The sequence below is a fragment of the Meles meles genome, chromosome 18 (assembly GCF_922984935.1).
Source record: "Meles meles chromosome 18, mMelMel3.1 paternal haplotype, whole genome shotgun sequence".
NCBI lineage: Eukaryota > Metazoa > Chordata > Mammalia > Carnivora > Mustelidae > Meles > Meles meles.
The window spans coordinates 63151688-63177967 of record NC_060083.1 but is presented as its reverse complement, the minus strand read 5'-3'; the positions used below and the strand labels follow the sequence as shown (position 1 = coordinate 63177967).

The window sequence follows — 26280 nt, the reverse complement described above, 5'->3', positions numbered from 1 at the left end:
GGCTCTCTCTAGCTAGCAGCTTGTTGGGGTGGCTGCCCAGTCCCCCGATGTACCCTGCTTTCTGACCACCTCCAACCTTGGGGGATCAGCTCTCCATCAACGGTCTGGAGCACTGTTTATTACCCTTCCTCAGGGCTCTCACCTAAGACAGTGTTTGTTGAATGAATGAATTCGCTTCTCCCCGAGGAGGGTGTCTGTTGTCTGGTCTGCCCAGACCCCTCTACTGGCTGGCACTTCGAGGACCACCCATCCCCCTTGTGCCTGTGACTTGTGGGGCTGAGCCTCCCCTCCTTTCCTACAGGAGCAGCTGCCCTGGCTGGTGAGATGTGTAAAGAAAGGGGCCCTCATCTTGGGAGGTCTTAAAGGCCAAAGCCACCCCAGGCCCATTCTGGTTGCATAGTCTCCTCACTCACGTGTGTGAGTCCTCGTGCCCTGAGGGGCTCCCCTCTGGCTGACTTGGGGGGCAGACTTGGCCTGCATGTGGGCATGTTGGCTGAGACCCCCCCCCAAGACGCCGTGGCCTCCGGGGAGACACCTATGACGTCACGCGGACGCCGAGGCAGTTGGGATTCCGGACCACTGACCACCTGTACAATAGTTCATATATTTATTCTTAAGCAAGTTATCAATAAAAAATTTAATACTAAAATGCCTTTACATAGAGTTTGCTGTTCATAAAACCTTTGTTTTTTTTGTTTGTTTGTTTGTAGTGTTTACATTGAAAAAAAATCCAACCATCCTCTTAGTTTACACATTTACAAGAGCGAGCTCCGCCCCGTCTACCCTGGGTCAGAGGGCAGGCCGCGCCGCCCATGCGCACAGGTGGGGGGACGGAGGGGAGAGAGTCAGCGCGAGGCCAAGAGAAGGGGCTGTTCCTTCGCTGGGTGCCTGGGCTTGCAAAGGGCCTCGGGCTCTCACTGTTGCGGCTGGGCTGTCCCCACTCAGCGCCTTGGCGCCGGGCGCGTCTTCTCCACTCTGCTTGTCCAGCCGCGAGCAGGCCCTCGGGCGCCGCCTCCCGGGTGACCGCCAGGACTGAAATATTGCACTCGTGCCGAGACAAAGGGGAGAACGAGGTGGGAGAGGTAAGCTGGTGGGCAGGGGACCCCCCTCCCTGCCCCTGTATTTCCCGTGGAGCCAGGACCAGGAGGTGGGGCGGGAGAGGTTTCCTGGCCGGAAAGGAAGGGACCAGAGAGGGGCCCGGTTGGGGTGCCGGGCACCCACCGACATCCCACATTTCCCAGGGACCTGGGCTGCAGAAATAGTGACTAACTTGGGGGGGGGCTTTTTTGGGGCTCCTGGGGAGTGTGGTGGCACGTGGGGACACGTGGCCCTACGTAGGTTTCTGGGACAAGGGCTGCTAGGCCATGGGTCTGGCTCACCCTGTCTCTCTTGCCACAGGAGGAATGAGGGGGTGACCAGCACTTTGAGGCTCCTGGGTGCGGGGGGAACAGCCCCTCGTGGGCATGGGTTCGGGCAGGCAGGAGGGACCCGAGCTGGCCCCATGCCCCAAACACTAGTCTCCCAGCCAGGCCATCTGCCGTGCCCAGCGGCCACAGAAAAGGCCCCAGAACCTCCCGGTGAGTTGGTGGGGGCTGGTCCCTTCCCTGCTCCGAGTGGAGGCTTGGGTAAACTGACCATCACAACGGAAATCAGAAAGAACTGGAATATTCAGGAAATAAAATCAAAACGTCATTTTTTCGTATCGATACTTTAAAACACTTGTTCATATTTGTTTGGAACAGAGGTAACATACACATATGGCTGCTGTCACAATCCCGGGCTGGGGGACCAGCTGGTCCTGGGTTTTATTTTAGCCTCTGGAATCCCTTCTCGCCCTGGGGACCCTCAGGGTGGCCCTCCCTCACTGCCGCGCACCCCCCGCCACGCTTTTCCTACTAGGTGGGTCAAAAGGGAACAAACACCAGTGTGACTCCATCGCACGGGACCCCGCGATCAGTGCCGTGACCGAGGGTCCTGCCCGCCCTCCCGTGGGCGGCCCCTCCCCCAGCTGCTTCCGTGGCCACAGACGCCCCCGTCAGAACTCAGCCAGGCTGAGCAAAACAGTGCATTTTCAACGAAAACCCCCAGAACGAAACCTACACACACACGCACACACTCACGCACACGCATGCACATACACCCTGTCACGCGTGTGGGGAGAAAAAAATCCTCTTCCGCTATTTTTTTCCATAAAACTTCCCGCAGAAATACAATATTTACACAGAAATAAATAGACAACACACCTGATTTCTGCTTTCCCTGGCGGGAGCCAGTCGGAGGTACTAGGGAGAATATGGCTTGGATTCTAATCTCTCGGGGCGGCCGGCGGGGGTGCGGCGAGGCGGGGGACCCCGAGGGCCGGGCGCTGCTCCCCGGGGAGAGGAATGCGAAGCCTGGGCCCGGGCGCTTGCGTGTTTGCCGACGCGCTCCGCCGCTCCCTGGGCTCCAGCCCGTCCCGCCCGGCCCGGCTCAGCCCAGGATAGGCGCCCCGTCGGCCGCCACCAGGCGCCCCGTGGTGGGGTCGTACGTGCCCGCCAGGTAGTAGAGGTCGCGCCGGTCCTGGCACCTGCGGCCCCGCGCCATCTGCTCATACTGCTCCCGCCCCACGACCTGGCACTTGTGGGAGATGGTCTGCACGTCGTTCTCGTCCTCGTGGCAGGACTGGTACAGCGCGTTCTGTCGGGGGAGCGCGGAGCTGGGCGGGGCCGGGCTGGGGAGCCCCGTCCGGCGGGGGGCCCGCCTGCCGGTTCTGGGACGGCCCCTCGTGTCAACCCTGGAGCCGTGGCCCAGCACTCTGGGTCCTGCCGCTCTCGGCAGCGTCTGCAAACCCGTGTCCTTCCCGGGGGAGAACAGAGGGGATGCGGGGGGCCTCCTGGGTGGGGTCTGCTGCGGAGGGGGCCTGCTGGGGGCTACGTGCCCCCCGTGAGGTGAAACCATCCCCCCGTCCACAGGGAGCCTGGGGGGCGCGGCCGAGGAGGGACCCCGGTGACCTGTCTCCGGTGCCTCCGCCCTCAGCGGGGACGCCTCACGGTGCGGGGGGCGGGGGTGTTCACGGATGGGGCTGCTCCTCTGGTTTTGCCTGCCGCCCCTGTCCCCCCCGCCCCGTGTCCCACCCCCACCTTGGGTCCCCACCTCCCCCAGGCCCCTGCCCGACCCGGTTCTCACCTTCCCGTCGCTCTGCCGCTTCCCCAGCTTGGTCTCCTCCGGGTGGTAAAACCACTTGACCTTTACCACCATGTTGCTGCCCCACGACTCCCACATGCTCTCGATGCGGCCTATGTAGGGCAGGTTGGGCCGCCCGGCGGACAGGAACACGGCGCAGTCCCCGACGCGCAGCGTCTCCTTGCCCCGCACGATGGCCTTGTAGAACAGCTTCCTGGCTTTCCCCTTCATGCCCCGGCGCTGCAAGGGACACAGCCAGAGGCGGATGGCAGTGAGGGACCCGGGGACTGGCGGGCAGGAGAGAGAAAGACAGGGAGGGACGGAGGGACAGCAGCAGGACAGATGGCACATCTCACGTGTGAGCGCGTGTGCACAGACGCCTTCGAGGGCCAGACGGGGCGTTCCAGGGTTAGGGTCCCACCCGTGCCTGCCCTGCAGGCTGGGTCATGACTGACTGAGGAGGGACGCTGCACGGGAAGGTTGGGAGGGAGGAAGCCACGGGGTGTCCGTGGCGGTGCAGCTCCCAGGGCAGAGCGGCACAAACGGCGTGTCTGTCCACGGGGCGCGGCAAAGACGCCCGCGTGTGCGCGCAGTGGGGCAGCACCCCGTGGCCCCCTGAACCCGCTCCGTTGTGCACAGACACAGAAAGATGTGCCCCCGGTGGTCCGCTGCATGGGAAGCAAAATCCTGGGGGACACGCCCCACGGCACCGTGCAGGTGGCGGGGACTCGGAGGGGACATGAGGGCGGCTACCTGCCTGGTGCGAGCTTTGTTCTTCCCGAAGTTCACTTTTGTTTGTTTGTTGACCCGAAATAGAAAAACCGAAAGCAGGAGGAGAGGGAGGGAGCGCGCGAGCTTCCGGGCAGCAGGGACTCCCGGCGGGGGGCGGGCCACCTACCTGCGTGGGGTTCCCGGACCACTTCCAGAGCTGCCGGGCGGGCAGGAAGGCGGAGATCTTTGGCCGGTTTTCCACGGAGGGCAGCCGCTGCCTCCGCGAAAGCTCTTTGGCTTTGGAGAAGCTCAGAGCCTCCTTGCGCTTCAGCTTGGACTTGCCGCCGCCGGGGCCCGCGCCCCCGCCCGCGCCCCCGCCGGCCACGGCAGCCCGGGACAGGAAGCAGCGCTGGGCGTGCGCGTGGGGCCCGCCGCCCTTGGAGCGCAGGGCCTCGGGCCGGGCCAGGAGGGCGGGCACGGGGTGGGTGAGGCAGGTCTGCAGCAGCAGGGCCGGGTCCTCGTCGTCCGAGCTGTAGGAAGAGCCCTCGTCGTCCGAGGAGCAGAGGCTGGAGGTGGACAGGGAGCCGGACGACGAGGAGGTGGAGGAGCCTGAGGAGGAGGATGACACCGACAGGCGGGCGAGGAAGCGGGAGGGCACGCCGGGGGCCAGCCCGGGCCCGTCCTCCTCGTCGTCTGAGCAGGAGCTGTGGCAGTCGCTGTCGCACGGCAGCGGGAACTCGGCCTGGCCCGCGAACTTGCGCAGCGCCAGCCCCATGGGCAGAGGGTGCACGGGCGCCCGCCCCTTCCTGTCCTTGCCCACCAGGGCCGGGTGCGTGTAGCTGGGGCTGGGCAGGGGCCGCCCAAGCTTGGGGTCCTTGTCGCCCACGAGCAGGGCCTTGCAGTTCTTGTTCTTGGGGGAGGTCACGCCCTCGTGGTCCAGCTTGACCAGGAATTCGCCGCCCGCCCGCCGCCGCGCACTCTTCTCGGCCTCCGCGCGCTCCGCCTTCTTGGCCCGCAGCAGCTTGTGCGCGCCCCCGGGCAGCCCCGGCCCGGCCCCGCCGACGAAGGGCGCGTAGGCGCTGGCCAGGCTGCTGAAGGAGTCGGCGCGGAAGCCGTTGCCGAACACGGGCGCCGCCACGCTGTGCACCGGGAACAGCGCCTCGCGGGCCCGCAGCTTCCTGGCGCTGCCGTTGAGCTGGAAGAGGTTCTGCAGCGCGCCGGGGCCCTTGCTGCCCGCCGCCGCCTTCCGCTTCGTCTGCGCCACCGCCGACCAGCTCAGCAGCGGGCTGCCCCGGCGGCCCAGGAAGTGGTCTGCGGCCCCCGCGGGGGGCTTGGCACCTGAGGTGAGGAGCTCCGCCTTGCCTGGGGGGGGAGGCCAGGTGGTCAGAGGTCCCACCGCGCATCCCCCCCACCCCTGCCCCCTGCCAAGCTCTGGGCACCCCTCCCCATCCCCCCAGGTGCTTCCCTGCCGGGGTTCCCTGCCCTCCCCCGCCCCCGTGGGTACCGGCTTTGTCTTTGCTGACGGACTTCTTCCCGGGGGTCTTCGAGGCTTCGGGGCCGTCATGCACCTTAGGGGACAAGCTTGGGGCGGGGGCCTCGCTGGGTGCGGGGACCTCGAAGGAAGCTTTCTTGGTCCTCCGGCAGCTGCTGGACACCAGCAGTGCGGGCGAGGGCTCAGTGCCTGCAGAGTGGACGTGCGGCCTCAGCGTGGCCCGGCTTTCCCCCAGGTCTCAGGGCAGGGAAGAGGCAGGGTGGTGGCAGGGAGGGGCCCCACCGCAGCGCCCCGGGGCTCACACTGGATTTTGAAGTCGGGAGGGAGCAGCCTGATGTTGGAGACGGCGATGTGGCCGGTGTCCCCATCATCAAACTCCACGACCACGGAGTCCAGGTCCTCTTCCTCGTCGCTGCAGGAGCCTGGGGGTGAGGCCCAGCTGAGCAGGGGGCCCTCTCCGACTCCGCGCGGCTCGCCCCGGCAGCCAGGTGGGGGGGCTCCCGGCGCCTCGCAGACACTGGGACCATTTTGCCTCCTCGGGGCTGTCCCGGCTGCCAGGACACAGACGGCCTCGCCGCAGCCTCCCAGCCACGCATTCACCTGCACGACCCCGGGGCTCCACACCCCTGCTTGCAGCCCAGGGGACCCCACATTCCCTGTTGTTCCCGGCCGGGCCATATGGATGGCCAGAGCCACCCGTCCTGTCCCTGCCTGGGGCCCAGAGAGCCGCGTCTGCGGAGCCTGGACACCGGACGTCGGCCCGGCTCACCTCGGACCACGTTGCCCGGGTACAGACAGCGGGACTTCTGGCTCCAGTAGGCGCACACCCTCGTGCCCGGGGGCAGGTAGCGGCTGGACTGCGGCCGGACATCCAGAACCTGCGGGGCCCACGGGGCCAGGAGGTAGGCGGTGAGGGGCCGGCGGGGCCGGGGGCGGCCAGGCCCAGCTCCCCTGGCTGTGGGCCGCGGGGCATCCCCTCACCGCCCGCTCCCGGCCTGGCCGGCCCCTCACCGCCTCCTGCAGCAGCTGTTCCAGCGAGTAGATCCTGGGCCGGTGGCCTCTCTCGCCCTCGATGACGATGCTGTAGCTGCGGGGGCAGACGTGTGAGCCGCCTGCACGTCCCTGCCCGCCCCCCGCCCCGCACACACCCGGGCCTCACATGTCGGGGGGCTGCAGGGTCCTGACGCTGCCCGCGTACAGCAGACTGTCCTCCTTGGGAATGAGCACGGGCAACCCGTCCTGCAGGTCCTCCTTGTGGATGGTGCACGAGCGTGCTGAGGGGACAGGGCGTCAGCATCTGCCCGGCCCCCACCCCGCCTGCCGCCTCCTGGTGCCCAGGGGCACTCGCAGGGCCGCTCACCCAGGGCGGCGCTCTGCTCGGCGCTCAGAGGCCCGCTGGTGGCTGCTGGCTCTTCCTCACCGTCCTCCTCCTCCTCCTCCTCCTCCTCCTCGAAGCTGCCGTTGTCGTCAAACGCAAAGTCGTCCTCCACCGCAAAGCTCTCCAGCAGCCGACTCACCGCCCGGCCCTTGCCCTGGGGGGCCAGAGGGGTCAACTCCCACTGGAGGGTGGGCGGGGGAGGTCTGTGCCCTGACCCGGCGCCCGGGGGGTGGGGACGCTGCCTGCTGGCCCACGGCCCCGCTTTGCACCGAGCCTACCTTCCTGCCCTTCCCCAGGATGGCCTTGGCGTTGCGAGGCGACAGCGCGATGGACAGGGCCCCGTTCTTCCGCTGTTGGGGCGGGTGGGAGGGAATGAGGTCAGCGGGGTGCCGGCCTCTGGCTCACGGCCAGCCCAGGGTGTGCCCAGGGTCGTGGTGCAGGCAGACCCTGAGTGTGAGCCCGAGCGTGCGCCCAGGGGCGTCACGTGTGCTGACGCAGGGCAGGCCGCCTCGAGCAGGGAGAGAAGGGGGGGTGAGGGCTCCCTCGGCATCGTAGCCCACCCACGGCCCCCAGGAGCGCCAGGGAGCCCGCGGCCCTCACCCGCAGCCCCGGCTGGAGGATCGTGCTCTTGCGCGTGGCTCTTTTGAGACGCTCGTTGGCCAGCTTGCTGCCCTCCTCGCGGCAGGCGAAGGCCCGGGCGGGGTTGAAGAGGGCGTCCCTGCTGGGGGCAGCCCCTGGGTCTGTCCTCAGGCTGCCTTTGGCCTTGCCCTTGGCTTTCTTCCTGCCTGGTGCGCCCGGGGGCCTGCGCCCTGGGGCACGCTCCAGCTTGGCGCCCACCTTGGTCTTCACTGCGCGCCTCTTGACCTTGACCTCGCTGTCTGGGCTGGACAGGCGGCAGGCCCCTGGGGGGGGGAGGCGGCTGTCCCAGGGGTCCCCGAGGCCAGGAACCTCCCCCCACGAGGCAGACCCCTGGCCCGCCCGGGCCTCCTGGTTACCTAGCAAGCCCTGCCTCTCCTTCTTCTTCTTGGCCTTCTGGTTGGCCTCCATCTTGACCACAGAAGAGGGGGAGGGCCCCAGCACGGTCACGCCGGCCCCCGCATGCAGCGCCAGCCCGGGCTCCTTGGGGGGTGCCTCTGTCCCCAGGAACCTCTCGCAGTTCTCGCTGTCGCAGCCACTGCCTGGGGGAGGCCGAGGGCTCAGATGACTCGGCGTTGGGGCCATGCCGTGTCGGGGGGGTCGGGGCCGATGGTCTGTGCACACAAGGCTGCGTCGGGGGGCGGTGAGGGGTCGTCACTGTTGCCCTTGGGGCTGCTTTAGGGGAGGGGCACCTGGGCCAGGCATCTGGGGAGGGCGTTTGCTCCGGGGAGGGTGGACCCCTCCACCTTCCTCTCCCGGCCTCTGCTTGCCTTTCGTACGCCCTGAGCAGCAGGGCGCCCGCCTTTGGGCTTGGGGATGCCCCTCCCCAGGACAGTCCCTTCCCCGACTGGCCTCCTGCTTCCTGCTTCCTCTTCCCCTCCCTTTGCTCGTTCTCAGGCGAGAACGTGGAGGGGGCGGGCAAGGCCTGGTGGGGCAGAAGCATTTATCTTCCCAGGCGTCTGTCCCTGGCTTTGCTGGGGGCCAGAGAGCCCTCCAGGTCAGGCCGGCCGGACACTGCAGGAAAGCAGCCCTCAGCAGGCGGAAGCCTATTTTTAGCCCCCTGTCCAGGACGTGTCCGGGGGCCTCCTTCTCCTTGTGGCCTGCAGAGAGCCACCGGGCTCAGCCTTGGGGCGGGGGCTGCAGAGGGAGGCTCTCCCCGGGTCCGGCACCCTTCAGAGGTCCTGACCCGGCTCTGAGGGCCATCTCAGCCGCCGGGCCGCTCTCCCAGGCCCCGGGGCACCGCAGCGGACGTCCCGGCTGGAGCCCTCATGCCGACGACTTGCCTGCCTCCTGTGCCGTGGCTGCCGCTGCCTGGGCCGGGAACTTGGGTGTCTCCCTGCTGGCGCCGCCGTCCTTGGGCTGGGCATGCCGGGCTGCCCCGGGCACCTTGGCGGTCTTGCCTCGGGACAGCTTCTTGCGGATACGGCCCCCGGGGGCAGCCTCCTTCCGCCTGAAGGGGCCGAGGCCGGCAGGAAGCCCCTTGGTCCTGACCTTCGGCTTCAGCTGGGTCACTTGGTGGGCTGTGGCGGATGCCAGCTCGCCCTGCCCACTGCCCCTCTTGCAGCGAACCTTGTCCTAGAAAGGGCGGCAGGGGTCAGTACCCCCGCCCGAGCCGCCATCCCGCCGCCGGCCCTCTGCCAGGGTTGGCGCTGAAGCCGCACTTCCCGGGTCCTGTCCTCCGAAGGCCAAGGGGGCACCGGGTCCTGGGAAGTGGGGCTTTGCCACCGGACCTACCCATCCCCCACTCCGCAGCACCCCCTAGACCGCCCCCCCCGATGGGGGAGGGAGCCCACAGGCCCAGGGGTCTCACCTGTCCCTCTCAGGGCCCTGAAATGGGGAGTGGGACGGGGGGTGCCCGCGTTCAGAGGAAGGGCCCGCTGGCAGCGTGAGAAAGCCCCCGAGGGAGGCCGCCCACTACGCAAGGGAGCGCCCCAGTCACCGTGGACAGCACGGGCCCTCACGGCTGGAGCCTGGAGCCCAGAACAGTCTTTTACTTTCCGCTGGAGCACGGACACGGGGGACGCACGAGCCACACCCGGCTACCTGCGGCTCCCCAGACCTCCGCTTTCTCATCCGGCAGGGGGACCCCAGCTGGAGGCTGGCACGGGGCGGGTGTGTGGCCTGCAGCTGCCTGCCCGAGCCCGCGGAGGCTGCCTCAGCGCTCACCGCCGATGGTGGCTGCAGGCCCGCGTAGACACCGGCCTCCAGTCCGCTCTGCTTCTTCGGGGGCCCGTCACCACCCCGCAGCTCAGCACACAGCAGGCTCAGGCTGGACCGCACCGCCCTGGGGGGAGGGGGTGCCCGTGGACGTGGGTCAGATGTGAGCCTGCCTCGGCCCCCCGGCCCTGTCCACCCGAGGGTCCTGTGGCAGCAGCTAGGAGACCCTGCCCCGCCCCCGCGTGGGCCCTATTTCTTTCCTGGACTGGGCTGTGAGCACGCGCACGGCTGCTAGCTGGTCCCAGGACCTGAGCCCCCGGCTTCCCGGCCAGGGCCTCTGCTCGCTGACCAGGGAGGGCAGCCCAAACTCAGGAGCCAGGGCCCTGAGGCCTGCTGGACCACTATGTGATCGAACTGTGGCCTCAGTCTTCACACCTGGAAAATGGGGACAGTAACTACTGTGGCCCTCTGCAAGCCTGGGGTAGGGCCATGCGTGTCCCAGGCCTGGCCCTCGGTGAGGGCCAAGGCCACTTGCCCCAGACTTAAGAACACGGAGGGAGTAGAGAGGCTCCTGAGAGTGGGGTCCCCTCCAACTTGGCCACTGCCAGGAAGACAACAGGGCCCAGTGGCCAGAGAAACTCATGTCCAGGCTCTGCCTCCCAGCCTCCAGGGACCCCAGCTGCTGGGCTCACACCCCTGTCCTTAATTCCAGGTCTGGAGGGAGGGGACCCTGCACTCCACCCATGTCCCAGACAGGGCCCAGAAAGCAGCTGACACCAGGTCTCAGTGTCCCAGTGCCCCACAGGGGTGGGCTGGGAGCTTGGCTGCCTGAGGGGCTGGGCCTGACCCCGCCCCATCCCCCACTCACAGGTGGTAATGAAAAGGGGTCATAGAGGGAGGCTGAGGGCCCTGGCTTTTGGGGGCCCAGAGAGGCAGCCAAGCGGGAAGCCGGCCGGCCAGCGATGCTGCCTCCCACGCCCACCCACGACCTTCTGCTTCCCGCTCGGTCCCCTCTGCCGGCCAGCAGTGCTGGGCCAGGCCCCGCAGCAGGATGGAGCGAGGGCAGAAGCCCCAGATTCAGGCAGGAGCCCTGATCCCTGGGAAGAGAGGGTCCTGGATGCTGTGTCCCTTCTCGTCCTGACGCTGCTACCCTCTAGCTGGGACCCGCCTTCGTGGGTCAGCAGAGAACGTGGCCACAGAGCAAGGAGCAGGATGGGATTTCCAGGGCCGGGGCTCAGGGTCCCGGGGGCCCCGGGAAAGCATGGGGCAGCCTCATGGGGACTCCCTGACAGGGCCCCTGGCCTCCGTGGGCTCCGCCTGGGCCAGGGGTCCCAACGGCCTTAGTGGGTCCACGAGGGGGAACTCTGGGGGGGTCCCCCGCTGAGTGGCACCTGGGCAAGGAGGAGGAATGGCTGGGGAGGCTCCAGCCATGTGGCTTCTCCCCGCCCCTGCCCACAGGCGGGCGGACCCCCCTCCCCATAACCTTCCCTGCATTTGCTAATGTTTTGTGACATAAAGCCCTGAGATTAATTTTTTGCCTCTGTCTTAATTGAAGAAACCATTTAGTGCCGATTTAACTATTATTACCAAATCATCAGGATTGATGCAGGGCACACACGCGCTCACCAATCGGCTTTGCAGGAGCTCGTAGGATTTATGCAAATAGGTCTGCGGGGAGAGGCAATTTGTAGCCGAGAAGGACAATTATGCCCGGCCCGGGAGCGTGCCAACGAGTGCGCCGGGCGGGTAATGGGTGATAACACGGCGCCGCAGCGTGAGCAGTGCTGGGCGTGACCCGCGGCATCAGCCGGGGGCAGCCCGAGAGGCTGCTCTGTGGGGGCAAGGCCACGGCCGGGGTGTGGACCGGGTGTGGCTGCGCTCCAGGCCCTCTGGGGCTTCCGAGAGGAAGCTGGGAGCAGCGAGCCTGGAGCACAGCGTCGGGAAGGTGATGCCTGCGGCGGAGCTTCCTCCCCTGGACGCTCACCAGGACTGGAGTTCTGGGAGGGAGGAGGTGGGCCTTCGGGGGCGCTGGGGGCGCAAAGAGGGGCCTAGAGGGCACTCCAGCCCCACTCTGGCCCAAAGCGCCCTGCGGTGCCCGCACACGCACCCAGGACTTACTTGACTTTCTTGCCGTCGCCCCTGGGCAGCTGGCCCCCAGGACGCAGAGGGGACAGCAGGCTGGAGTACTTGCGCTTCCTCGGCCGGCCGGGCCCTCGCCGTGCAGGGCTGCGCGAGCTTTCCTCTCTCCTGGAGGCCGCAGGACGGGCGGTCAGAGGCTGGCGCCAACCTGACTCCCCAGAGGGTTTGGGGTGGGGTGCAGGGGGCACCGGCCTTTTGGAGGGCTGTGGGGGCAGGGCAGGCCCTCCCAGGGAGCCGGGTCCCCATGCGCAGGCTGGTTCCTCATCCTTCCTTCCACTGCGTCTGGGGGCTGCCCCAGACCCCAGCCTGCAGTCCAGGTCGGCACCCGCACTCCCTGACCTTGAGGCAGCGGCCCTGGGCTGTGCCACTGTGCCCCCTCCCCCGCCCCCTGCGGGCCTGGCCGTACTCATGGTCATGCCTGCGCTGCAGACGCGCCAGCTCTCGCTGCTTCTCCTTGTAGCGCCGCTGTAGCTCCGCCAGCCGCACACGCATCTCCACCTCCTGCGTGTCCAGCCGCTCGATGGCGGCCTTCAGGGGGCACACCTGTTGGGCAGGTGCGCTGTGAGCTGGGCTCGGTCCCCACCATTGGGGTGGCCAGTGGTGGGGGAGACTCAGGGGTCCCCTGGGATTCCAGCCCTGGGGCAGCCAGTCCCCATCCACTCACAGGCTTGGCCTTGGGGGTCCAGGTGTCCTTGCGTTGCAGGATCTGCATGCGGGGGGTGAGTGTGGGTGCCCTGCAGGGGTCGGGAGCCGGGGGCTGGGCGCAGGACGGCGGGCTGTCCAGCCCAGCAGCCTCCACCAGGGACCAGACCGAGGCCAGCGTGGCCAGGCGCCGCAGGTCGAATGCCAGCACGTCCTCTTCCTCTGCAGGGGACACGAGGGTCAGCGTGTGTGTGGGCGGCAGGCACATCCTGCCCCTTGGACAGGCTCTCAATGTCAGCCGGCATCTCGTCCTGGCCCAGACCCTCCAAGCTGCCCAGTTCCCCAAAACGTGGGGACTGAGGACCAGGGTGAGGCGGCTGGGAGCCACGAGATGGGCACAGGGCCAGGCCCCCAGCAGCCCCTGCCTCCGCTCCGAGGAGGGGTGGGGACTTCTCTCTTGGCTGCTGTGGGCCAGGCCAGCTGGGATGGCCCAGACCTAGGGGCAGTGCCCAAAGCATTCACGCACTAAGGGACTGGCTTATCATGCTTCCGACAGAAAATGCCCATGTGTTTCTGCCCCGTGGAGAGCGGGGTGAGAGAGGAATGGCCCAGTGCAGGGTCAGGGCTGAGCCCGTGGAGGGCAGCATCTGTCCAGTGGAGAGGCCCGGAGCCCGGACTCAGGATGGGAGGGTGGTGGCAGAGATGGGGAGTCAGGCACACTGGGGCAGGCTGACACCATGAGGAGCCACAGCCAGGGAAGGAGGGTCAGCCGGGGGGAGCCCTGGGTGGTCAGATGGGGTGCCTGGGATGGAAGCTGTCCAAGGGTACTTGTGATTTTGGGGACATACAGCCCTGCCCTCTGAGAGGCAAAACCTCTGAGGGGCAAAACCCCAGTTGCAGTAAGCACCCCAACACCCTGAACTTGGCTTCTAATACCATCCCACCAGGACAGGGCCCGGGTTTCTCAGAGAAGCGGCTGGCCCCAGGGGCAGGGGAGGTGTGTGGAGAGCCAGGAAAGGTCCCACAGTGATGGGGACACGTCGGCGCCCACATGGGCCAGCCGTGGGGCTCAATCTGACACAATTCCATCATCAGATAAACAGTGAAGACGGGTCCGTCACAGCCAATGAGAGAGTAAGACACCATGAGCCACACGGATGTAGGAGATGAATGCCCGAGAAGACGCACGAGGGGCCCGGAGAACACCCCACTTCAGGCACTGCCTGTGAGATCCTTGCTGTGTGCCGGGGGAAATGCCTGGTCACGGCCACGGCCGCGGCGCTGCCGGGAGAGTGAGCCTCAGCAACAGGACAGAGTCGCCAGGCGGGTGCCGGGAGTGCCAGCCTCTGGCCGCTGGGTGGGAGCCGTGGTCGGCTGTGGGAGTCCCTGGCGCTCAGAGCGCTGTGACATCAGAGGTGCCCGGGCATGGGAGCCAGAGGGAGGCTGAGGGCCGCTGGGTCCCTCCACAGCCAGGACAGGGCCATCCCCAAGCCCTGTATCAGCTGGAAGTCCCACGCCGGGTCCTATCTGCTGGGGTCACTGTGGCGGCCAGAAGCCCCTCTGCTCCACCCCCCCCCAGCCCCAACCCACCCCCCAGACTAGTCCTGCGGAGACCACAACCCTGCGGGTGAGCCTGGGAGGCCGGTGCGCGTGGGGAGATGGGTTGGGGCGGGCTCCTCTCAGCTTCAAACCACACCCCACAGACACAGCTGCAGAGGGAGGCTCAGGCTTCCCGCCACGGTCCTGTCTCATGGGGTCGATGGGGTGGGGGGCTGGGGGGCTTGGGGCCGCCAGGACAGGGGTGAGGGTCAGGCAGCGGGGAGGAGCATGGAGGTCAGCAGACCCACACAGAGTGGGCTCCGGGGCGGGATCTTGCTTCAGCGGCCCCTGGCTTCAGGCTCCCTCAGGAAAAAAGGGGCATCCGCCCTCCGGGAGGGACAGCACTGCACTTCGGAAATTCTGGGGAGGATGGGAGGCTCAGGCGGTGCCTCCAAGAGCAGGATTGCTGGGAGCCTCAGGGCTGGGCCCCCGCGTGCAGGCCTCACTACCCGAGGCCAGACAGACACAGCGTCTGCCGACGAAACCCCTTTCCTGCTCCCAGGGCTCAGTGTGGGGCCCAAGTCCCTTGGGATGGATCTGGTACGGGAGTCTGGGGGCCTGGCCGCCTACCCGCCCACTTCCCCCAACCCGGGCCCAGGTGGGGGCAGGTCAAGCGTCCTGCAGCCGAGGCCAGCTGGGTGGGGCTGGAGGGGGTCTGAGCACCCTGGCTGGTGAGGGTGCCCACGAGCCAATGGCTTGGGGTTTGAGGCCCTGCCCCGCCACAGTCCAGCTGCAAACCTGGTTACGTCCTCACCCCACTTCCCAGGGGCGCCTGGGGACTTTCACCAAATACCATGCCTGGCCGAGGGGGAGTTCAGGGCATCCCTTCTGGGGAGGAGGGGACAGGAGACTCCGCTGTCCCTCTTGGCCTCTGCTTTCAGGGAACTATTTCTCCCACTTTAACCCTCTGTGAATCTCCCTGGTCATCTGAGAATACAGCTGATCTGATTCGCTTCAGGCGAGGCGCTCACTGTGCTCACAGGGAACAGCTCTGGTTCCGAGTGCGGACGCTGGCCATTAACCGGGAAGAGGGGTGGGTGGGGGGCCTGGGGGCTCCCGGAGGGGAGGGAGGGTGGGGGGTCTGAGGGCTCCAGCAGGGGAGGGTGGGGGTCTGGGAGCAGCAGGAGGGGAGGTGGGAGTCTGGGGGCTCCAGGGGGGAGGGTAGAGTGGAGGCATGGCCACGGCGTCCCCCTTGGTCTGTGCACAAGGTGACGGGCATCCGGCCCGGCCACAGCAGCAGCGCCCGTGCTGGGCCGCACGTGGCCTCCACGCGAGCGTTCACGCAGTGAATGGGCGCCCGTCCAGCAGGCGCTCATGCGCACCGACGGGCTGGCCACACGCCGCGCCCGGCTTCCGCTTGGCTCCCTGTGCCGGCGCGCACGGGTCTCCGGGCCTGTCCGGGGCCCCTGCCGCACCCTGCGGCCCCCAGCCCTAAGCGAGGCCCTCCGTGGGGTCTGGCGGGGAGCCAGTGGTACAGCTGTGGGTGGACATCCCCGCTGGGTGGACGGAGAGTGACACCGAGGCCTCCGGGGAGACGACCTCTGCGGGAGGGTCGGCTCCTCCCGGCAGCCCTGGAGGCCGTGGGGAGCGTTGTGTCAGGGAGACAAGCGGACCAGCCCAGAGAGCTCGGTCGGGTTCCTTCTGTAAAGGTCACGAGCGCAGTGCCTGGCTGGGGTGCTCCCTCCAGGAGGGAGTCTCCTCGGGCCCCTCGAGGTTCCTGCTCAGGCAGGAAGAAGGGTCTGCCGGCCCGTGGGGGGACCCCACGGGCTCTGGTCCGGCGCTCCCCACGGGCTGGCACAAGGCCCTATGCCTGCGCCCTGGGGTTCTCCCAGGTGCTGGGAGCTCAGGAGCCTCTCCACCTGCAGGTCGGCCCTGGGGCAGGAAGGACCAGCCTCCCAGCCCCCAGCCCTGGGGAAACTGCTGGGGACATGTGGGTCCAAGGCCTGGGGACAGTGTGATCAGCCTCAGGCGACCTCCTCTGGGCCTGCGTGGGAGCGGGTCAGGGCTGAATGCCCACAGAGGAAAACACAACCACCCCTGCTTTCCCAGTTAGCCACCGGGCCCCCTGACGGCCCTGGCATCCTTGCGGGACACCCCGAGTCCCCCCAGGGCACTGTGAACACCATGACCAGGACGTCACTGACATCCCAGAAGCCGAGGACCTTGTCCCCAGCCAACAGCTGCAGACGGGGCTGGGGGGGGGGGGCGTGAGCGGTGGGGGCCCCACGGTGGGACAGCTGAGCTGAAGCCCACAGCCCGACCCTGAGCCCTAGCAGGCTCCCGGAGGCTGGGGCGGTGCTCACCTTGCAAGGCTGGCTCCCGCCTCTGCTGCTGGATCTCCAGGTCTGCCAGCTCACTGAGCAGGGCGATCCCATGAGTCCCTGAGCGACAGGGCGAAGGGGCTGTGCGTGGGGGCCCCGGGGCAGCGGCAAGCTGCGGGTCCCGCGGGCCGATGCCCGGCAGGTCCCCCAGGTCGATGGTGGCTGCGACCAGGGCGTCCAGGCCCAGGAGCGCCCTGGGCAGGTGGCTGCTCCTGCAAGCTGACCCCTGGCCCTCTTCCTCCTCTGGCTCATCCTCCTGATACTCATCCCCCTCCTCTGACCTGGCTTTCCTGGGGGCCTGCTGCTTGCCGGGGGGGGCCTCATCGAGGGCGCTGGGGCTTCTCTGCTGCTGCAGGGCCTGGGAGCCGGCCCCCGACGAGGGCCCTAGCCCCACCGCCCCACCCCCCTCCGCTGCTGTCCCTCCCTGAGTAGATTGAGCCTGGGCAACGGCCTCGGGGCCCCCTCCCTCGAGGAGGGCCCCACATCGCAGTTCTCGAAGCCCCTCCAGTGGGCTGGGGTCTGCTGCCTTCCCCAGGGGTCCCCGCTCAGCAGGGTGGGGGGTGGCGGCAAGGTCCTGGGTGGCCTCCCTGGCCCCTGAGGACAACCCCGGCTCCTGTGGGCTCTGGGGGGGCAGCTCCCCGGGTGGGAACGTCCTCGCTGGCTCAGGCTGGACCCTGGGGGCTGCAGTTTGCATAGTTTTGGGGTCCGAGAGGTCAGGAGAGTGCGTGCTGGGGGACAGGGCGAAGCCCGAGCTGGCCGTGGGGCAGGTGTATCGAGGAGGCAGGCCTGTGGAAAGAGCAGGCGTCGTCAGGGGGCAGCAGGGGTATGAGGGGCTCTGTTCTAGATGGGGAGACGGTGGCCTCAGATCCCTGACTTACAGCTGGGAGGGAGGGTCCCCAGCCAGCCCTCGGCCTCTGCCTTTGGAGCAGATGAGATAGAAACAGGGAACATGGTACGTCAAGGGGGGCTGAGAGCCGGCCCTGCAGCTGGGTCAAGCTCCGGCCACCGTGTCCGGCAGGCCAGGCACTTTGTCACTGGTGGCCCCCACTGCAGGCCAACAGAGCCCGTCCCTCGTCCTACCCTGCCTGCCGGGAACTGGGGAGGAGATGGCAGGGGACGGCGGGACCCTGAGAGCTTCCACCATGGAAGGACCGCGGATGGGGAAGGAGAGAAAGAACAGAGCACAGCAGGGGTGCCCTGGGGAGGGGAGGACACCCCTGCAGGGGCCCCACGAGGCAGACCCAGGCAGTCCCGCAATTCGGCTCGGCACCTCCAAAAATGGGAAGAGGCCTCGGAGTGGAAGGGGGCGGGCCAAGGTCAGCCCAGCGTCCGCCGCTCTCACCTGGTTCCAATGTGCCAAGGTCGGCGCCAGCCCGCCGGCTCTCCCCTCTCGTGACCTCGGAGCTGGGCAGCTTGGAGCCAGGCCCAGGGCTGCCTGAGGGGCAGAGAGCTAAAGTGCACGGGACGCTGGGGCGCGGCGGTGTTGTGGGGCGGCTGGCGGGGGGCTTCGGGGCGGGCGAGTGGTAGCAAGGCGACAGCTTGGCAGGGCCGACGGCGGCCGGGGGGGGGGGTGCCCTTGGCTGCGGGGGTTAAGGCAACTGGCTTGTGGGCGGACTTGGGGGTCTTCTCCTGGGCGGGCTCCTCCACCTCCGGGTGATGGTCCTCGGGCTTCCGCTGTCGGGGTGAGGGAGAGGCTCAGGGCGCCATCCCGCGGGGTGGGGGGCGGAGTCCGGGGCCGCGCTGCAGCAGAGCGAGGGAGGGAGCACGGTGTCCCCGCCGGGTGCGGCCTGGAGCGGGTACCTGGATGGGGGCTGCCCGCTGCTGCTGCTGCTGCAGGGTGTAGAGCTCTTGCTGCCGCAGGAGTTGCGACCGCGAGTACACTGGGAGCTGGCTGGGCGGCTGCACGTGCGAGGTGGGGCCCCGGCCCCCGTACATGGGGGGCCACAAGGAGGCCTGGTCCATGACGTCGGCTGTGGGCAGGGCCAGAGGAGCCATCAGACCCAGCGAGCATGGGCTGCGGGCGGCCCCCAGCCTCCTGAGCACCTTACCCCCCCTCCCCCACGCTGTCCCTCCTCCCTGGCAGCTCCTCTACCCGCCTGCCTGCTTGCTGGGCAGTGGCCTGGGGCTTGCCCCGCCACCCCGTCCTCCTTGCTCCCTTCCTCAGACCTGCTTCCGACACCTCCGTGTTCAGGCAGCCCGGCCAGGAGGCTCTTACCAAGCGCATGGGGGGTGGTGTGGGGGGTGGGCTCCGAGGGCAGAATGACGAGCTGTGCAGGGCTGTCCTGGGCGAGGGGAAAGACGGAGGGCATGGAGCCTGGCACGGAGGTGGAGAAGCCTGGGGGCAGGTTCTGGTGCAGGGCAGGGTGCCCAAGGCCTGGGGACACAAGGCACAGCGGTGAGGGGAGTGGAATGGGGAGCTCAGTCCGGCCAGGCCCTGAGCTCTCGGGCCTCCCGCACCAGGCCAAGGGCCGCTCGGCCCCATGCCGGCCCTGCCCCACGCCCGCGGACTATCCCCTCGCTTGCCGTCGGAGCACTGACCGTACGAATGGCCCCCCATCCACAGGGAGGGGCTGCGGGTGCGGGGCAGCCAGGGGGGGTGAGCAGGGTGCGGGTGGGAGGCCGGGTCCCCACCCAGCTGGCTGGTCTGCAGGGAGGACCCGCCGGCGATCATGAGGTGAGGGGCCAGGTCCCCGGGGCAGCCGCCTGACGGGTGGATCCGGGAGAACTCCAGGCGGTCCTTGTTGTCTCTGCGGGTCACCGGGGGTGGGAGGGGGACTCAGCACGGCCACTGGCCACCCAACCAGTCCTTCCACCCCATCCTGTCGACATCAGCCTTGGAGGGAGGGGCTTGGAGCCTCACTGGGACAGCCCAGGAGCAGGTGGGCCTTGGTGGTGGGTGTCTCCACCCCAGCCGCGGCCCTGATAGCGGCGGGAAAGTCAGCAGAGCCTCCCCCCAACCCAACAGGGGCAGAAACCCCAGCAAAGCCCGGGGACGGCCCGGTCAGGCCGCTCTGTCCCGGAGCTGTAGTCCTGCTCGCACCCGGATGGTGGCCAAAGCCCCGTCCTTACGGCAGCAGCTCCCGGCCGGCGAGACCCAGGCGGTCCTCGGGCAGCCGGGCCCTTTCCTCCTCGGCCTCCAGGTCCAGCGTGTGGGCGGGGCGGGGCGGGCCACCTGCTGCACGGGGAGGAGAAGGCAGAAGGCTGGAGGGTAGGGGTGGCCGGGGAGCTGGCGGCTGGAGCAAACAGGGACCCCACTTCGAGCCAAGGGGGCTGACGAACGGAGGGAGGGGCTCTGCTGAAGGCCGGTGCAGGGAGTCGGTGGCCCCGAGGGATGGGGGCGGGCTGGCCAGCCCTGCAAGGGACGGGACCGCCGACGTGGGGAGGGGACAGCAGGAGAGCCCAGGGCCCGTCCCAGCTAAGCTTCAGACGGGCACATGAGGGCCGGGGAGCCCCACTCCCCACCTCCCTGCCCACCAAGGGGCCTACCTTTGAAGGCAGGGGCTGCCCGGCCCTGCCGCCCGGTGTTGGCGCCGTAGGCCGTCTCTGGCCGGCTCACCGTGTCCTTCTGCCGGGACAGGGCCACCGCGATGCCCACAGGCGGCTGCCTCACTTCCGCGTCGCTGTGCGGCGTGTGCGGGGCGTCGTGCTCCCGGCTCCGGGCACAGTCGGGCCTCTCGGCCTCGCTGGGGGCCTGGGCGGGGCCTTTGGGGGCTGGGAACTTCATCTCCTGCTGGGCACAGCTGGCCTTGAGGCCGCCCAGGCCCATGAAGGGCGCCTTCCGGCTGGCGACCAGCGCTTGGCTGCTGTACTTGAGCAGGCTCTGCATGGCCGAGACCTCGTCGGGCGGCGCGGGCAGGTCCTGGGGCAGGAGGCCGGCCTGCTGGAGGCCGCCGCTGAAGGGGTCCAGGTAGGTGCCGCCCTTCCGCTCCTCGCCCACGGCCATGGCGGCACCCTGGCCCGACTGGATGCTCCACGGGGGCAGGTGGGGCCCGCCGTAACCCAGAGAGGACAGTGCCAGGGACTTGCGCTTGGCCTCAGCCCCGCTGCCGCCCCCCGGCTCCCCCTCGGGGGTCACCAGGTGCTGCTGATGCCGGATCCGGGCCACCTTCTGGGCCCCGGGGGGGCCTGCGGAGGTCTTCTCTAAAGTGCAGCAGGCCTGGGGGACCTTCCCCCCCAGCGGGTCCAGGTGACCTGGACGGGCACAGTCCTGCGAGTGGGCGGGCAGCTCGAAGTAGCCACTCTTGTCCAGACCACGTTTGGGGAGGGCAGGGAAGGGCGTCTCGGGGCCTGGGCTGTTGAAATACTCCAGGCCCTTGAGCCGGGGGTTGGGCGCAGACTCGAAGCCCCCAGGCCGCCGCTCGCCCTTGCCCTCGGCCTTCAGCTGGGTGTAGGAGACCCCGTAGGGCACAGCGTGCTCAGGGCCCAAGGCGCCGTCCAGGTGCCGGTCTTTGCCCTCACCTGCCACGGCACAGGCCTCGGTGGCCTGGAAGGGGCGGCTCTTCTCAGCCAGGTGTCCCACGGAAGGCACGAAGGTGGGCCCGCTGGCCTTCAGGTCTCGGGGGACTTTGTCCTGCAGCGGGCAGAGCCCGTCGGGGCCCGCGTGCAGCTGCAGGCAGGGGAAGGAGCCAGCGGCCGTGCTGAGGGGCGGGGGCGGCCCGGCAGGCAGGCCGGACGGCACCGTGTAGGCCACGGCGTGGTGCAGCATCTGCCGCCTCTCCAGGCACTCGCTGAAGGCCGGCCCGGGCTCTGCAGGGCCTGCGGCCTCCTTGGCGCAGCGCCCGGGGGCCGCCCCCGCCACACCGGGCCGCACCAGCATGCCACCCGCACAGCCGGCCAGTGCGGCCTTGCCCATCTCGCCGTTGAGCACCTTGGTGTTGAGGAGGCAGGAGGCGAGGTGCTTGGGGCGGCCCTCGCAGGCTCCGCGGGGCACGCCGCCGCCCTCCTTGCAGTGGCCGTCCGCGGGCACGGGCAGCACCAGCTTGTGCCGCTCCTTGCTGCCGTCCTCCTCGGCCGCCGGCCGCTCCTTGCCCTCCGCGGCCTTGCCGGCCTTCTCTCTGCCCAGCAGGAAGCGGTCGAACTCCTTGGCCCCCTTCGGTAGGGGGCCAGCCTCGCCCCGGTCACGGCTGCAGGAGCCAATGGGGTGACCGGGGGCGGCTCGGGCCACGCCGGGGAAGCTGTGGTTGGCAGGCAGGAGGGTGGGCTGGGGGGGCAGGTAGAAGTTATCTGCATGCCAAGAGAACCGAGGTCACTGGGAGGGCTGGGCCGTGGGCAGGAGAGGTCAGGACCCCCCCGCCCCCCGACACAGGCTCTAGGAGCCTCTCCCCGCCAGCAGCTGGTAGCGACCCGCGGTGGCTGTCACAAGGAGCTTATGCCATGAAACCACATGCCGTCCCCGCGCTCGCCGCGCGTGAGCGCACACGTCAGAGCACGGAGCACACTCACGCATGCGACCACCCGCCTAGACTCGGGCGTCACCCCAAACCGAAGCTGTGCCTCCCCTGAAGGTTCTGACGGGCGTGCAGCCCCCCGGAGATAGGAGGGGCGAAGGGTCCAGCCCCCCGCCCAGTGCCCAGGCGCACAAGTGGGGGAGAGGCAGGAGCAAGGGGCAGCGTGTACAGGCCAGGCGCCCCCCTTCCCAGGCGGAGTGAGGACCGGGCCGGTCTGCACAGCCACCAGAGCCCCGACACCGGGCAGGGCGTGACCTGCGGCCGTGCGTGGGCTACGTGGACGGTGCGCACGGCAGGAGAGAGCCTGCGGCCTGGGGACCCCGCGTGGATGACCGCCGAGCACCGGGCTCTGACCAGGCCCCCGTGAGAGCTAAGACCCCCCCAGGACGAAGTGAGGCCTTGTCTGAGGATAGGCCCCTCTGCACGGTGGTCACCGTGGGCACTTCTGGCTAGGGCTCCAGTGACGGCTCAGAGTTGGAAGACAAGGACATGGCCCGGCTGGCCGGCGCTCCTTCTAGCCTGCTATCGGCTTTGGACAGCCCTGCGGCTCGAGGTCCCTCCCGGAGCCCCTGCCCCCTTGTTGGGCTACGGCTTGCTGTCCAGCCCGGGCCCTGGGCCAAGCCGGCCATGCCATCCCTGGGGGTCCCTGGCCAGCCTTGGGGACGCCCACTGCTGCCAGAGCGAGGGCTGGGCTCCTATCTCCGGGGACCTGGGGGGCCACCCCCCTGCAGCCAACTGGGGTGGCAGACAGGGGAGGGCCTGGAGCCCAGAGGGGGCAGACGAGGGGAACAAAGAAACATTTGGAACTTGTAAAACCTTCCTCAGTCGCAGAAGTTCCTTGTCAATTTCCTGCTAATTAAAACAAGGGGAAAGAGGGTAGCCTGGGTGAACCCTAATTAGCTTGATTTCCGAAACCCAAATGTTTGGATGGGACGCTGCCACAACGCCGAACGCCAAGAGGCCACCAGCGCTCGGGATGCCGGCGACCCACGGCTGGAGGGGAGTTTCCGGGCTCTGGTTCAGCCCCTACAGACGCTGTCAAAACAGCTGCACGTGTGGGAGTCTGGGGGACCTAGCCCGGGGCTTGTGGGGGGCTGACCACCCCCTGGGGATGGGGCGGGGGGCTTTCCCGGCCCTGTCCGCCGCGGGCAGGGTCTCATCTGCGTCAATCCCCACCAGCCAGTCCAGGGCGGGGTCAAGTCTGGGGCGTTCCGGACCTTGGCCACGCGGCCAGGCCCAAGGCGGCAAGACACACCAGTGTCCTAGAGTGGGAGGCTCTCCGGGAGAAAGGGCTGGGGCGGGGGTAGGAGGACACAAGGGTTGGCCGAAGCCTCACTCCCAAATCGGCCGTGCTGGGCCGTCTTGCTAGGGTCCCCTTCCTTGCCTGAGATCCGCTCTGGCACACTCTGATCTGACACTACCTCCTGAAACCCTGCCCGGCGTCCGGTCCACCACGCCGTGGGCTTGGGGGGGCCTCCTTGGCCTCCAGGAGAGCCCCAGTCTCAGGGCTCCTGGGGCTCCCCGAGCTGCGTCTATCCTCATCCAGGGGGCTCCCTGGCACCGACCCCCACCACGTGTGCCCAGCCACCTCCTGGATACCACTGAGAGGTATCTCAGTCCCTCTGAGTCCCACTGAGTCCCTCTGTGTGGGAGGTGGCCTCCCCCCTTCCCCTCCTCCACAGCTACAGCCCTCCCAGGGTCTGGCCACGGATGGGAGTTCATCTAGGACCTCCTGACCAATTCAAGCTCGTGTCATCAGAAACACGTAACCAAACCAGCAGTCTCCCTGCTTGTCTCCCGGGCACCAGCCCAGAGAGCCCTTTCTAAAACCCAAATGAGAGGCCAGTCCCCCCCGGAAAACTCTGCGAGACAGGCCACGAAAGCCTACAGCCGCGTCCCGCACCTGTCCCTTCTCTAGGGGCCACACCTCCCGCGGCCTCCTTGACGGGGTCCGTGCCCTGGACATCGGGCCTTTGCACAGTGTGTGTGCGTGTGCGTGTGTGTGGGTGCACGCATGCATCCTCCCCACCCTCCAGGATGCCCTGCGCCCCGGACCCCAGCACGGCCCCAAGCCAGCACTTGCCTTTTTGGGTTCCATAGAAACGATGTTGCCCATAGAGAACATTGCTGTTTCCATGGTGATCCAAGTGGCTCATGGGTAGGAAGGTGGATGCCAGACCCCCCGAAAATCTGGGGTACCCTGGAGCTAGGGAAGGAAGGAGACTGGCTGCAGAGGCACGGCCAAGGCCCTGGCCGCTCCGGCCCTGACCCCAGGGAGGTGAGAAGCAGCGGGGGGCCCAGGGGCAACGCCCCGCCAGGCTTGGTGTGTCGTCTGCCGGCGGGAAATCAACCCATCAGCACATCACATTAGCCCTGGCTAGACCAACACCATCCCTCCGGCGCGGTACAAATTGAATTGCTGATGAGCTTGGAGAGGAGGGTGGACGGTGGAGGAGGGGCCCGTGGTGCCTTCCCCAGCTGCCCACGGTGGCGTGGGGGCTCCGGGGCCGGGCAGGAAAGTGGCCCTGGAGAGGCACCCTGGGAGAACACGCACGCCGGACATGGCCTCAACTCCCAGGCAGGACGGCCGGGGCCAGACGCCACCTTGGCCTGCACCATCCAAGCTACCGGGCAGCTCCGGGGTTGGGCAGCCCACACCCCGGGGCTGGCGCCGTCGGGGTATGGCCGAGCCCCGTCTGGCTGGAGGCTGCCGGCCCTGTGGTGTCTCCGCTGCCTGGGCCTCCTCTGTGCTCTGAGACCTACAGAGGGAGCTGGCCCCCAGCCCGGAGACCCTCCCTGGCACTTCTGAGTCATGCCTGGCAGGCCCTTCCCTGTGCCCCTAGGGCCCAAACTGTCCTCTAGGCCTGGCCCTGTCCTGCCCCGCACAGGATCGCCAGCCACACCCTGCCCCCATCCCCCACCCCCGCCGGCCTTGGAGCTTGGGAGCTCCCGCCACCTGGTACACACACACCGCCCCCAGAGGGATGAAGACAGACAGGAGTTAGCAAGGCCCGGGAGGCCCTTCCTGGCGCCCCTGCCCCGGCCCGGCCCAGCTGTGTCTGCTGGATGCCCAGAGCCTCCAGGCACCCTGAACGTGGCTCTTCACCGCTGGTGATTCCCGACCTGGCCCAGCAGGGAGGGGTGGCGCTGGGGACCCGTACCAGGACAGCCGGGTCACCTGCTGGGCTAAGGCGGGAGGACGCAGTCTCACTCTAAGACTCGCGCTTTGAGCGCACGCTCTCAACACTTTCTCCACGGAAAGCTCTGCAGGAGTTTCTCTCGGGGACACCGGGATTGTCCCAGGAGCGACTGGCTCCTGGAGCAGCTTCCCACCCTTCTGGGTGGCCTTGGCTGCGAAGAGGGAGCAGCCATCCAGGGGTTTCCCCAGAGAGGAGCCGCCGCAGGGCCCTGTAGACAGCCGTCCCGGAGGCAGGTGAGGCCAGGTCCCCAGGCAAGCGCCTGCTGCGGCCGACTCCGGGAGCCACACGCTGGGGCCACACGCCGGGGGTGGGGGGGGGGCAGCTGCACCCCTCGGAGTGCGTCACGGGGGAGTCCCTTCCTTCTCACTCGCCCGCTGTTTCCCGAACTGCACTTATGACCGAACCCCTCTGCGGACCCAGTGAACATTGCTTGTACCGGCTGGTGGCTGGGCACTCCGTGGGATACCCCGAGGGCACCACCTCTCCAGAAGGGGCGGGGTCAGAACCACAGGACCGTCCTCCAGGCCCCCATGCCCTAGTCCTCCGCCGGGACATTGGCTCATGGCCTGAGGTGGGCCTGGCGGGGCTGCGGGAGGGATGGGGGTGGAGGGTCGGGCCGGTGGGGCCTGGGCTCTAGGTCAGTGCTGGGCCGCTGCAGCTGCACGGGGGTCGGGGGGGCAGCTCGCCGTGAGTGTCAGGCATCCGGGAGGCCCCTTGCCAGGCCTGAGGCTAAGGGGGGCCGTGCTGCCCCAGCGCAGGCTGAGAACGGGTTGCAGGGGCAGAGCTTGGACTGGAACCCGGCCAGCGTCGAACAGGAGCCCGCTGGGAGCCCCCGCCGGGATCAGCCCCTGCAGACCCCAATGCCGCCACCGGTGGTTCTCTGGCCTTGCGGGTCGGAGGGGAAGCTGTGGAGTCTCCTGCCCATCCCCACGGAATGTTCTAGGCAGATCCCACAAGCTTGAAGCTCCCCACTACACCAGCCCCATCTGCAGGCTCCAGGACGGTCCGGACGGAGGTGTCCCTGCTTAAGGCTTACGTCCCCAGGCTCACCCGAGGGCTCGGGAAGGGTGCCAGCCGCCACCCCGGCCCGTCCCCTTCAGCCCTCCCGCTGAGGCAGGGCTGGGTGCACGGAGTCCGGCCTGCCAGGCCTGGTCTGTGTGCGGAGCCGCATGTGGGACAGCTGCTGCCCAGATCACACTCAGCTCCTGGAGGCCCTGACAACAGCCGCGAGCGGGCCAGGCCGGGAGCCGTGGGGCGGGGGCCGGGGTGCGGGGCAGAGCCTCAGCAACCACAGCTGTCCCCTTGTAACTGGCTGCTGTGAAATGTTTTACGGGCCTCGTTTTGGTAAACAGAAGTCTGTAAATTCCTCCTGCCCAGAACCCGTTTCCCGGGCGTG

General features: G+C 68.3%; 1 protein-coding gene across 1 annotated transcript in view; it reads right to left on the bottom strand.

Annotated features, from left to right (window-relative positions):
* Positions 1-590: 590 nt before the first annotated feature.
* BAHCC1 (BAH domain and coiled-coil containing 1) overlaps positions 591-26280 on the bottom strand; it is a 58221-nt gene continuing 32531 nt past the window's right edge. Inside the window, 26 exon segments of the mRNA XM_045984014.1 lie at positions 591-2676; positions 3166-3402; positions 4061-5235; positions 5378-5554; positions 5668-5787; positions 6135-6243; positions 6377-6452; positions 6525-6639; positions 6726-6897; positions 7022-7093; positions 7344-7645; positions 7739-7921; positions 8663-8954; positions 9546-9663; positions 11655-11783; positions 12082-12218; positions 12340-12539; positions 16220-17023; positions 17580-17796; positions 17798-17911; positions 18038-18207; positions 18453-18611; positions 18776-18984; positions 19307-19412; positions 19724-21460; positions 23768-23890. Coding sequence (XP_045839970.1) covers positions 2470-2676; positions 3166-3402; positions 4061-5235; positions 5378-5554; positions 5668-5787; positions 6135-6243; positions 6377-6452; positions 6525-6639; positions 6726-6897; positions 7022-7093; positions 7344-7645; positions 7739-7921; positions 8663-8954; positions 9546-9663; positions 11655-11783; positions 12082-12218; positions 12340-12539; positions 16220-17023; positions 17580-17796; positions 17798-17911; positions 18038-18207; positions 18453-18611; positions 18776-18984; positions 19307-19412; positions 19724-21460; positions 23768-23890 — 7460 coding nt within the window. The 3' untranslated portion in view covers positions 591-2469.